The 12,312-nt window shown below is 41.1% G+C and overlaps 1 protein-coding gene across 2 annotated transcripts in view; it reads right to left on the bottom strand.

Moving 5' to 3' along the window:
• The window catches only part of ZNHIT6 (zinc finger HIT-type containing 6), a 71,033-nt gene extending 59,131 nt beyond the window's left edge, over positions 1-11,902 (bottom strand). The window contains exons 1-6 of one of the 2 annotated variants that reach the window (XM_044004997.1): positions 10,840-11,902; positions 10,582-10,682; positions 6,664-6,729; positions 6,469-6,575; positions 6,291-6,376; positions 3,865-3,968 (exon numbers count right to left, since the gene is read on the bottom strand). In XM_044004997.1, the coding sequence (XP_043860932.1) occupies positions 3,865-3,968; positions 6,291-6,376; positions 6,469-6,575; positions 6,664-6,729; positions 10,582-10,682; positions 10,840-11,619 (1,244 nt within the window). In that variant the 5' untranslated portion in view covers positions 11,620-11,902. The remainder of the gene's footprint in view (positions 1-3,864; positions 3,969-6,290; positions 6,377-6,468; positions 6,576-6,663; positions 6,730-10,581; positions 10,683-10,839) is intronic. The other variant, XM_044004998.1, reaches the window with a different exon arrangement.
• Positions 11,903-12,312: the final 410 nt, after the last annotated feature.

Here is a 12,312-nt window from a genome sequence, read left to right as displayed (position 1 = left end):
ACTTCATATGTACTCCCTCCTCATTTCTGATTTTTAGAACTTCTAGTTTTCCTCAAAACTCAGCTATATGTAGCCTTTTCTGATCTCCTGCCTACTAGTGTCCTTCTCTCCAAATGGCCGTGTGTGTGTGTGTGTGTGTGTGTGTGTGTGTGTGTGTGTGTGTGTATAAAAATACATACACATTGTCTCCCCCATTAGAAGCACCTTCATTTTTGTTTATTCCCAGTAAACAGCACAAGGCTTGGCATAATAGGAATTAAATAATTAATACATATCTGAATGACTGAACTTATGAGAAGTGATGAGACTTGCTATGTTTGACCCAAGAAGACAGAATTAAGAACAATGAGGGAAACTTGAAGAAAGATTTATATTTGATATAAGGAAAAGCTTCCTAACAATTACAGTTGAGATACCTCAGGAGGTAAAGGTTTCATTTGCCCTAATTAGGTCTTTAGGTGAAAGCTAGTGACTTGCTGGGTATCTTCAAAATGATTTTAACAGGCTATAACATGGTTTGAATCTAATTTAAGAGGTAAGCCTAAAGTCATGCTTGTGAAACTGATTTTTTTGAACCTAAACATGCTTATATTTATCTCTATTAACTATAATGCTATTAGATTCAGCTTAATTTCCCAGCTGGACACAATACCCAACTAAGTTTTTACCATAAGACCTATAGTGAAGGGGAGCAGCAGATTCCCCTCTTACTTGAGGTCTTTAAGCAGTGTGAAGAACCATTTGTTCGAAATAGAAGGGATATCATTTTCAAGTATGGATTACACTAGATGGCCTAGGGAGTCCCTTCCAACTCTTAAAACAACGAAAAGGTAGTTAGAGGAGACAATCAGAGAACAATAGGGATGAAAAAAATTATTATGGAGGGCTGAAGAACAAGCAAATACTATAGAAGTAGAGGCATTCATTAAAGAAAATTGGCAGCAAAAGAGAAGCTTTAACAAATATGATTACATAAACTATTACCTACAAGGCACTGTACTAAGGTACCGGCTATACAAAGGAGAAAGACATGTCCTATAGTCAAGTTTACAATGTAAAGGGGGATGAGGCAAGAATACACAAAAATATGATATAAGTTAGAATGTAGGAAAGGTTCTAATAAAGTCCTCCAGGAAAATTCAGGGAGTGACCATTTATTTAAAGTTTTATTGATGTGCTTTGTTTTTTATATTACAAACATTTACAGATTACTCCACTTCAGGAAAGGTCTTCTGTAATAATATAAAACAGTTAAGTAAAACTAATGATAGACTGACCTCATCTAAAAGTGGATGCAACATTCCCCATCTGGAGCAATCAAATTCTGTTTTCAAAATATTAACAGAAATAATTTTCTCTATCCCATTGGAAAAAGAAGCAATTCAGAGAATGAATAGTTAGCCTCCTTTGCTCTGCTATTCTTCAAGGAAAAATGGCCTTGGGGAGAAACAGAAAAGACTAGAAAAAGAAATCTGAAGAACCCAACAGAAATTATTTTGATGAAGAGAAAAGGGGAAACAACTTTCTAAAGTGATACTGTTACTTAACAGGAAACAGACAATTGATATAAAGAGTTGCCTGGTACCATCAGATGCATAAAGCCCAGAATGGCTAAGGACAAAAGGGCTTTTTAGATACGCTGGGTTAAGAAATCAAGAAGGCTGCTATACGGGGATGAAAATGAACAAGGCAGAACTAACCACTCTCATGTGGCTTTGGTTTTCTCTCCCGTGGAGAGTGACTGTTGGACTGGGAAGGCTAGAACAATTAGTTAACAAGAAGAAGGCCGGATCACTACTTATCGAATATATCATAACAAGGAAGCCTTTTCCTTGCTGGGTTGGACTAGAGGGCAGCTGAATTCTATTCAAATTATTCCAGTTTGTGACTATGTTATTTGAAACAAAAGGTGAAAGGGCAGCTAGGTGGTGCAGTGGATACAGCACTGGCCCTGGATTCAGAAGTACCTGAGTTCAAACCCGGCCTCAGACACTTAACACTTACTAGCTGTGTGACCCTGGGCAAGTCACTTAATCCCAATTGCCTCACCAAAAAAATAAAAAAGAAAAGGTGAGTGAAGAGCTAACAAGATAATCACGTCACTCCTCTCAATGAGTTCATGTCACCAGGCATTGATGATCTAGAGCATGGGGTACTGAAAATTGGTCTTTTTTTTTTGGGGGGGGGGGGAGACTGGAAAACAGAAGACATCCTGCAGCACTAAGGGGAAAGACTGTCCCCATTTTTTAAAAAGTGAACTGTGTGCAGCCTACAAATTGCAGATTGATAACCTTCCCTCATAGGCCAGGTGAAACTCTAAAACATAGCATTAGAGGGATAGTTTCTGAGAACTCAGAAAAAGAAGCTATAATCAAAGAAAGTCAACATGGATGTATCAAGAACAGGCCATGCTAGACCAACTTCATTTGTTTTTGATATTATAATTTGACAGGTAGGTTCAGAGAATGGTGTACAACGTACCATATATAGATTTTAGGAGAACTTCTGACAGTCTCATGCTAGCCTTCTGGCTGCATGATATAGGTAGGTGGGTTTGGAACTGCTTGAATGACAAGATCCAAAGAGTAACTGAATCTCATCCCCAACACCTACACTCATAGTAAGAAATTTCAACACTGCATGCTGATGCTCCCTTAGATATCCTAAAATCCCAGTTTAAAAAGTACTCAATTACCACAACATGCTCCTCAAAAGCACCTCGGCTTTACACAACACATAATATGGGGACGGTCTTTCCTTTAACTATGTCATAACCCATGTTCAACATCCATCAAGAACTCTGAATTTCTATTATGTGGTCATGTTCTTTTATTATGCCATCTCTTCCTATGCCTTCCGACTCCTAAACCTATTTAAGTCTTCATTCTCACTGGGATCTCCAGTCCTTCTACCTGATAAGTAATTTCCCAGGTCAACATCCTTCTATAGCTACACTTTCCAACCCTTCCTAACATCATTATCTTGGTGAACCAATTCAATTTTACACCATGCTTTACCCATAAATTCCTTGCATCTTTGTTGTATTACCTCTCGAGCCTTAATGAAGCCCAATACTGAAAAATATTCCCACCACCCAATTCCTCTGTTCCTACTCACACCCGGATGAAAAGGGCTGGAGGAAGTCATGAAACTGACAGTGACTGGTCCCACTACAAACTGAGCTTTCTAATCCCCACTGGGCCCTCAATGCAGCAACACAATCTTCCTACACCCTTCCTAAATGATTCTCTAGCCCACTCAACACAACTATTCTCAACCTTCTCCTCTCTCAAGCTTCCCCCACACCTCAGATGAGGACTTCACACTGTAACTGAAAAAAGAAAAACCAAGGCCCTCTGGAGAGTCATCTTCATCTCACAATGTACTCTCTCTTTACTCCAGCCTCTGATGAAGAGGTGGCCCTTCTTCTCCTTGCTAAGAACAATTACTCTACATGTATCTTTGCTCCCTTGGCCTTGTCTTCTTTAGCAGATTTCCTCCCCATCATCTCCTCTCACTCTCTAAACTTGATTCTCTCCCTATCTTATTCCTTCTCTGCTGCCTAAGAAATATGTCCAAGTTTCCCTGATCCTTAAAAAATCCTCAATAGAGTCTCCGCTCTCTCCAAGGTCTCTCATCTATAAAATGAGGAGGGTTTGACTCCTTGTTACCTCTCATGTCCCTTCTGACTGTGAATCTATGATTGAATGACTTCTAGAACACTTAACAACACTGTTACTCCTGGGTAAGAACTATTCATTCTAATAATCTACTTCATTAGTATGATAAAGAATAGACTCCACCTCAAAAGTAATTTGTTAAATATACTCATTTAAGACATTTCTTTAACAACTAGATACTTACTTCCTATCAAACACTGTTGAATTCTCTCTTCTTTTGGTGAAACCAATTGGTAAAATTCTTAAGTCAATATTGTGTCTCCGTGCTCGGTTTTTCATGTAATTTAACTAATAGAACAAAAAACAAAAATTAAAATCAAAGACCTTAAGCAACTTCAAAATTGAGCAAAAACTTTTAAGAAAATTTCTGAGGGTGCTAAAATGAACTCCCAGTTATCTAAGAATCGGTATAGTGTCCATAGATTATTCTGGTCTCTTTTTGGTTTGCGACTTTACTTTTGGCCATTTCTTATTAGCACTTCCACTAGCATGTGAAGGTCAAGGAATAAAACGAACTGAAACTGGTCAACTTTGTTACTGTTAACTAAGAATAATTCTGATAAGGACACTGAAGTTATTTCATTAAAATTAGTTTTGGATTCAATAACTCATGTTCTCTATGTCCTCAAGGGACAATAAAACTTTTGTTATTTCTAGTAGTAACAATTCACATTTTAAGAGTTTTGCAAAGCATTTTTTCCTTTAAAAAGTGAGAAAATATAAGTATTATCTCAACTTGATGAGGTAATTGAGTCTCAGAGAAATTAAGTGACCTGTTCAAAATTGCAGAACTATTGCCCAACCAAAACTCCAACCTAAGTCTACCTCCAAAACCAGTGGAGTTTATTATAACATTGTTAAATGTGAAATTTCACATTTAATACTATTTATTGGGCAGCAAAATTTCAGTATGAAACAGGTACTGTGGGAGTACCTAGAAGTGGTGTGTTTTGTTTAATTATGTAAGTAACAAAAGCATTTAGTAATAATAAATGCCTTTCACCAATAAAATGAGTTATGATTCTGAATTATTCACAGCCTGAGGTGACTACAGAATAAGATTTTATCATGTTCATCTCTTTAGTAGTTTAATAGAGTAAACAAGAGTCATCAGTGTCTAATAAAACTGGCATACCTACTGGTACCATTCTTTTCTTTAAAGACCCATTTAGATTCAGAAACACTATTAAAAGGTAATAATGACTGTGAATACTAAGGTATATTTAAAAATGAAAAACCCATTGTATAGACAGGTAGGAATGTGCTTTGTAAACCTTAAATATGCTATAGTAGTGTTAGTTGCTGTCATTCTACTTTGTAGAAATTTTAGGGAAAAGGACAAGAAATTCAAATGCTCCAAATAAAATTTTTTCACTACCTCAAGTTTAATTTTTAATTTAGTAAGTTATGTGTAACTTTGGGCCTTAATGAATCTTATCATCTCAATGCTCCAGCCAAGTGGTGCCAAACTCAAATAGAAGATCACTGAACTGTGTATAAAGATCCCAAAGGGCTGTATATAACATACGAACATTATCTATAATCTATTGTATTTTTATTTATTTTGTTAAACATCCCCCAATCACATCTGAATGTCGTTTAGGCTGTGGGTATGACAACTCCCCTCTAGCCAATTCTCTAAGAATGAAAGGTGGCAACTTGAATTGGGAGAGTTTCTTCATTAGAGAATTCCCCCACACTGTGGAAATCACAAGTCCAGGCACTATCTCTAAGAGTAATCTACTGATTTTTAAACTTAATGTTACATAGTTCCAAAGAAAAATTAAGATTTAATACTCCATAGTAATCTTTCTTTCAGGTACTATGCACACTGACAGCTCTCTAATGAACCAGATAGTCTAAGAAAAATAGTAACAATAAAACTAGTGGGAAAACAAATTATGTTTTAAAACATGATTTGCTTCTTTGCTAACTAATCAACAGAAAAATAATAAATATTTGTGATCTGATCATTTCTGAACACATTTTATTTTCACAGAAAGTTATACTATATCATTTAAAAATGAGCTTCAATTTTGTCATTATTTTAGGTGAAAACTTACAATTCTGAAGCATATAGCAAGCACTAGAAAGAGCACTAGATTTGCAATCAGAAGACCCAGGTTCAAGTCCTGGATCAGGTACTTATCATCTACTTGACCTTGGAAAAATCAACTTTTATAAGCTTCAGTTTCCTTATTTGCAAAACAAGAGAATCAAACTGATTTGTAAGGTCTCTTTTTCTCTAAATTCTACGTTTCTATGAAAATGAGATCTATTTAACACTCAACTGCTTCCCTTAAGTTTTTTTTTCTTTTCTGTCATTTTTCAGTCATTGTCAGATTTTGTGACCCCATTTAGGGTTTTCTTGGCAGAGATACTGGAATGGTTGCCATTTCCTTCTACAGTTTATTTTACAGATGGGGAAACTGAGGAAAACAGGGTTATGTAACTTTCCAGGGTCACATCTATAAAGTGTCTGAGGCCAGATTTGAACTAAGAGGAGCCTTCCTGACTCCAGTCCCAGTACTCTATCCACTGCTCCACCTAGACACCCCTCCCTTAAGCTATTTTAAACTAATAAGCTTATTAAAATAAATAAACACTTACAATTCTATTTGTTGAGGGTCTTTTCAAGAAAATATCTCTAGCAATGTAGTCAGCTGATCTTCCTACATCTTCCAAAAACCTATAATCTAAATTTTTCAAAGTAAAAAAATCAGGTGACACAGGCCAAAGGAAAAGATGCATCAATTAGTTACAAATAAGATGAGCTATTTGGCCTTACCACTTAGAAGATTAATTTCAGTAAACTGCTTTAATGAAACAAATGCTGTCTTCTCTCGAATTCCATTGCATGTAAGCTCTGTTTTGTGTTTCTTCACACAGGCTAAACTGAAAAGGCAACAAACAAAAACTTGCATTTTCATTTAGAAACATAAAGGGCACAAGCAGCAGGAAGATGATTAAATCTGTTTTATACCTGCAGGAACATTTCATGCAGCGTGGACACCGGTACTTTGCTTCTTCTATACCACATATTTCACAGCTAAAAGAAACAAACAAACAAAAGGCCAAATATTTGTAATTATTACAATTGCCAAAGTTGTAGTCTATTTGTAGATGGATAACTTTACACAAAGAACTTACACACTTTTACCCATTCAAGCATATACAACGGTAAGCCTTTGGTTTAAAAAAAGAGTAAAAACACTTTATGGTAGTTTATTATTCCAGACCTGCTTCAGATTTCCCAAGAATGTCCCATCATGTCTGCCTCCACTGGCTCTCACTCTGCCTACCCCTTCTCCCTCTGGTAAGAGCCCCCAGTACCTCTATTTTTTTTTTTTTTGCAGGGCAATGGGGGTTAAGTGACTTGCCATGGGTCACACGTTTAGTAAATGTCAAGTGTCTGAGGCCGGATTTGAACTCAGGTACTCCTGAATCCAGGGCCGGTGCTTTATCCACTGCACCACCTAGCTGCCCCCAGTACCTCTATTTTTAAGAGACCCAGACTGGTCACCTTCATTCCCCTCCAGGCTTTACTTCTGACTTTGACAGACTTCAAGTCCATATGGACATTCCTCCCACTTCAGCTCCTTTTTGTGTTGCCTTTCCCACTTAGTTCCTTGAAGGCAGGGAGTGGTTTTTTTGGCTTATATTTACATCTCCAGAGCTCTATCTAGCACATAGTATGTGATTAATAAATGCTTTCAGTCTTAAGTCATTATCGGGGAGCTCTTCTCATTTCCAGGTGATTTCCTCTTTGGTCAAGTGAGAAACATTTGTCAATCTCCTACTTGGGTGAAAGGTGATATACTGTGCTGGGGATACAACAAAAGACAGTCCTTACAGTTTGACAACATGCAAGCAACTCTGTACAAACAAGATGGTCCAAGATAAATTGGCCAGAGCCTCAGAGGGGAAAGACTAAGATTAAGGGGGACTGGGAAAGTCTTGAAGATGTGACTTCAGGAGGTGGAGATGAGGAGGAAGAGCTTTCCAGGCAGAGGGCCAGTGAGCCCTTGAAAATGCTTTGGGTCGGGGGATAAGGCACAGAAAGGAGGCCAGTGTCACTGGACTGCCAGTTATGGGTTATGTGTGGGTGGAGTATAAGGTCTGAGAAGACTGAAGGCAAATTATGGAGGGATGTACAAGCCAAAGAGAAGCTTTGACCGGAAGCCACTGGAGTTTATGGAATAAGAGGATGGTATGGCCAGATTTAAACTTTAGGAAGATCCTTTGAGATGAGGATGGACTGGAGTGGGGAAAGACTTGAAGCCGAAAGATCTACCAGCAGGGTATTGCAATAGTCCAGGGATAAAGTGATGAAGGCCTGCACCAAGGTAGTGGCAGTGTCAGAGGATGGAAGGGGGCATATAAACAAGAGGTTACCAAGGTAGTGAAAACCAGAGAAGACAACTGATTGGACATGGGGAATGAGAGTCAAGGATGGCACCTCACTTTTGAGCCTAGGTGCCTGGGAGGATGGTGGTACCCTTGGCAGTAACAGGGAAGTTAGGAGTAGAGGGGGTTAGAGGGAAGTTTGGTTTTGAACAAAAGTTAAGTTTGAGAGGTCTACAAGACACCTAGTTCCCCATATTCAATAAGCAGTTCAAGATACATACACTAAGTCAGGAGAGAAGTTAGGGCTGGACAAATAGAACTAAGAATTGTGTGTTTATAAAGGATGGTTGTTTTCACAGAAGCTGATAAGATTACCAGTGAAATAACATTGAAGAAGGGATGATGGCTCAGGATAAAGGCTTGGAGGACACCCCTGTTAATGAACATGAAGACTAAGGAAGACATATACAAAAATATTTATTGCAGCTCTCTTTGTGGTGGCAAAGAATTGGAAATCGAAGGAATGTTCATCAATTGGGGAATGGCTGAATAAGTTGTGGTATATGAATGTAATGGAACATTATTGTGGTGTAAGAAATGATGAGCAGGCAGATTTCAGAAAAACGTAGAAAGACTTAAGTGGACTGATGCTGAGCGAAGTAAGCAGAACCAGAAAAACATTGTACATAGTAAGAGCAACACTGTGTAATGATCAACTGTAATAGACTTGGCTCTTCTCAGCAGTGCAATGATCCAAGACAATTCCAAAGAACTCATGATGGAAAATGTTCTTTCTTTCACAATATGACTAATGCAAAAATATGTTTAAGGTGATTGTACATATATAACCTATATCAGATTGCTTTCTGTCTTGGGGAGGAAGAAAAATTTGGAACTAAAAATCTAATGAAAACAAGTGTTGAAAACTATCTTTACATGTAACTGGAAAATAATTAAATACTTCTATGATTAAAAAAAAAAAAGACTAAGGGAGTCAAACAGGTAAAGGAGCAGAACCAGGAATGTGACAAAAACCTAGAGAGAAGAGAGTATCAAGAGGAGGGTGGTCAACAATGTTTAAAGCTGCAGGTCAAGAAGAATGAGGCTCGAGAAAGGAAAGCAGATTTAGCGACTATGATCTCTAATAACAATTAGGAAATTCTCTAATAACAATTAGAATAATAGCATTACCACTTTTATGTGGATTAGGGAAAAATGATCCACTTCTTTTTCAATCCTCTATCAAAGTTTATTAAGAAAATCAGAAAATTCTTCCCATTATTATTCTGTCTGATACTTGGTACTTCCTAGCACCATACAGAATGACTAGCTTACCTAAAATCCCAGAGTTACAAATAAATCTAGATCATATCTCCCATGAAGAAGAAAAAGTCCAATATATTCATTTTTTCTCTCTAGAAAAACATTGACCAAAGAAACTAACTAGTTGCCAGACTTGAAGCCAAATTAAGAATGTAACAATATATTGCTGTTAATTTAGGAAAGATAAGTACTTCCTTCTCCCTTCAAACCACCATGATCTAATACCTTCAAATGTACTTCTAGGTCTTTGTGGTGTTGACAGATAAAGCCACCTGTGTTCTGGACAATAAGATCCCCCCTCCATTTCCCCCCCCCCAATTATTTCCTTTTTCTTTCCTGTTTTACTGCATGACAACACCCCATTATTTCAAGTATTTGTGACCTTTGAAGTTGCTGTGGCTGCAACATTTATCACCCTGTAGCCAACCTAGGTAATGACCCTCTCTCCATATTAAACAAGCCATACATGTCCATCTTGGGATCTGTATAAATCATAAAAATTCAGAATTGGGACTTTAGTGCCTTTCTAGTGCCTATGCTGAAAGGAATCCCTACTACAACATACCTGCTAAGAGAACATCCAACTTTTGCTTGAAAACTTTCAGTGAAGGGAAACCATCCGCTACCTCCAGCGGCAGACAGCCCACTTGTTAAGAAACTTTTCCTTATATCAAGTCTAAATTTTCTTCTTTTCCATTTTACAGAAAAAGAAACTGAGGCAGACAGCCCAGGGTTACACAACTAGTAAGTGTCTGAAGCCATATTTGAACTCAGGTCTTCCTGACTCCAGGGCTCTATCCACTGTACCACCTAAACTGCCTGCCCATTGTAGATTAAATTATAATCAAAGGTGATGAGTTTAAATAAAAAACCTATGTAGAAAGGTAGGTACATTTTTTTCTAAAAGGGACTCTTCATTTGACTCTCTCCACTGTGGAAGAGGAAGAGAAAATTAATAGAACACAAGATAAAAATCTAATTAATTTTTCTGGACTCCAGGTCTTCAACTCCCAAGACAAGACTGACTTACTTCCTATCCTTGTCCCTCTCCTACTCTTGTTCTTCCCATCATTGTCAGATGTTGCTACTGAGCCTGATGACCCAGTTGGAGCTTCCAAGAACCCCGGGGTGTTCTGGATTCCAATTCTGCATGCCCCACCATACCTGCCCACCCCACAGAATTCCTAATCCATCGCACTTCCCCCACAGACACCTTTCACCCTTGGCCTACCTTGACAAGGCCAGCTTCCGCTTGCTGCCCACTCGTGGCTCTCTTGGTGGCTCCTGTTCTTCTGTGGCCTCTGCTCTATCCATCACTTCTTCCTTCAGCCCCTGTCCACACATCATTTCTGTTTGACCCTGCCTCATCACCCCAAACACAATCGCCTCCCCAACTTTGTGGCCTTCTCCACTCTCCCTCCCAATCCCTCTCTCCTTTAATCTCCATCCCACCCACCTTTCTGCCTCCCCTCTGCTCCATTCCACCTACCTCATTCTTCACCTCCACTCCATCCACTTCTGTCTTCACTTCCACTCCATCTTCCTCTTTCACCTCCAACTCGCCCTCCTCTTCCTCCTTCACCTCCAGCTTCACCTCCATCCTCTCCTCCTTGATGTTCCTCCCATCTATCATCTCCTCCTCCTCCTTCACTTCCGTTCCATCTGCACCTGTCTCCTCCGCCGCCACCGCCTCCTCCGTCCCCATTTCTCCCACCATCACCTCCACTCTGCTCATCCCTGGGATTCCCTCCTCCAACAAGTCCAGCATCTCCTCCTTCACCTGTAGCCGATCCACCACCTCCTTCATCGCCTCCAGTCCATCTAAAAACTCCTCCTTCACGTCTACTCCGTCCATCAATTCTTCCTTCATGTCTACTCCCTCTGCCAATTCCTGCTTCACCTCTGGGTCATCTACCAATTCCTGCTTCACCTCCGGCCCCTCCATTACTTCCTCCACCTCCACTCCCTCCACCAGCTCCTGCTTCACCTCCACTGCCTCCATCAATTCCTCTTTCACCTCGGGCTCCTCCATCAATTCCTGCTTCACCTCTAGTCCCGCTGGGTTCACCTCCACCAGCTCCTCGGGCTCCTCCATCACCTCCACCTTGATCTGCAGCCCGTCCCACTCCACCTTGGCCTCCACTCCCCCCGCCAGCTCCAACTTCACCTCCAACCCGCCCCCCTCGGGCTCCAGTTTCAATTTCAGCCCCATCCCCTTGGTCCCCGGCCTGTCCCCAGGCTCGCTGTCCCCGCCCCGCGCTTCGGCCATGTTTGGCCGGCCCCGCCCCGGTCTCTGTCACCGCCTCTCGGCTCGGGCCCCGCCCCTTCCCCGCTAGGCCTCAGGCTGCTTTTCCCCCTCGGCCTCGGCGGCAGCTGCCCTCCCGCAGAGAGCAGCCAGGCGTCCCTGGCCCCAGCGCTCTCGCAGCCGTGCCGCGGGAAAACGAAGGAGCGAGGGAGCAAGCAAGCGAGCCAGCGACCGACAGCCTCCCCGGCGCGCGCTGTCGGCCACGTGACGCCGCCGGCCACGAGCCTCCACGCGCTCCTGCCGCCCGCCGTAAACCGCACTCAACGCCTGAGCCGCGCCGGCATCGCTTTACGACCTTTTCTCAACACGAGGACGGAGCTGCGCACGCGATTTCCTAGGAAACGGGAAGCAAACAGGTCGGCGGGAGCCTGTGGGGGGCGTGGCTTCTTCCTCATTGGCTCTGCGGGCCACTGGCCCCGCCCCGTCCCTCTGGGTTTTCCGGGCTTGCTCTAGGCTATGTAGGCAGCCTGTGGCCTATTCAGAATGTAAACTGGGGCTCTCAGTTTAGTGCTTAGCTGGACTAACTAATTAAAATTGGAAGCTGTCCCATGCTCTCCTCAAATACTCAAATACTCCTCCCAATCTCCCCATGCTTCTTAACGCCTCTCCCTCCCCCCAACCCCAAGTCAGCCCCCCCCAGGACGCTGGGCCCAGAGC

This window comes from Dromiciops gliroides, chromosome 4 (assembly GCF_019393635.1).
Source record: "Dromiciops gliroides isolate mDroGli1 chromosome 4, mDroGli1.pri, whole genome shotgun sequence".
In the NCBI taxonomy this organism is placed as follows: domain Eukaryota; kingdom Metazoa; phylum Chordata; class Mammalia; order Microbiotheria; family Microbiotheriidae; genus Dromiciops; species Dromiciops gliroides.
The sequence above is the reverse complement of the archived record's forward strand: the minus strand, read 5'-3'. Positions and strand labels throughout refer to the sequence as shown.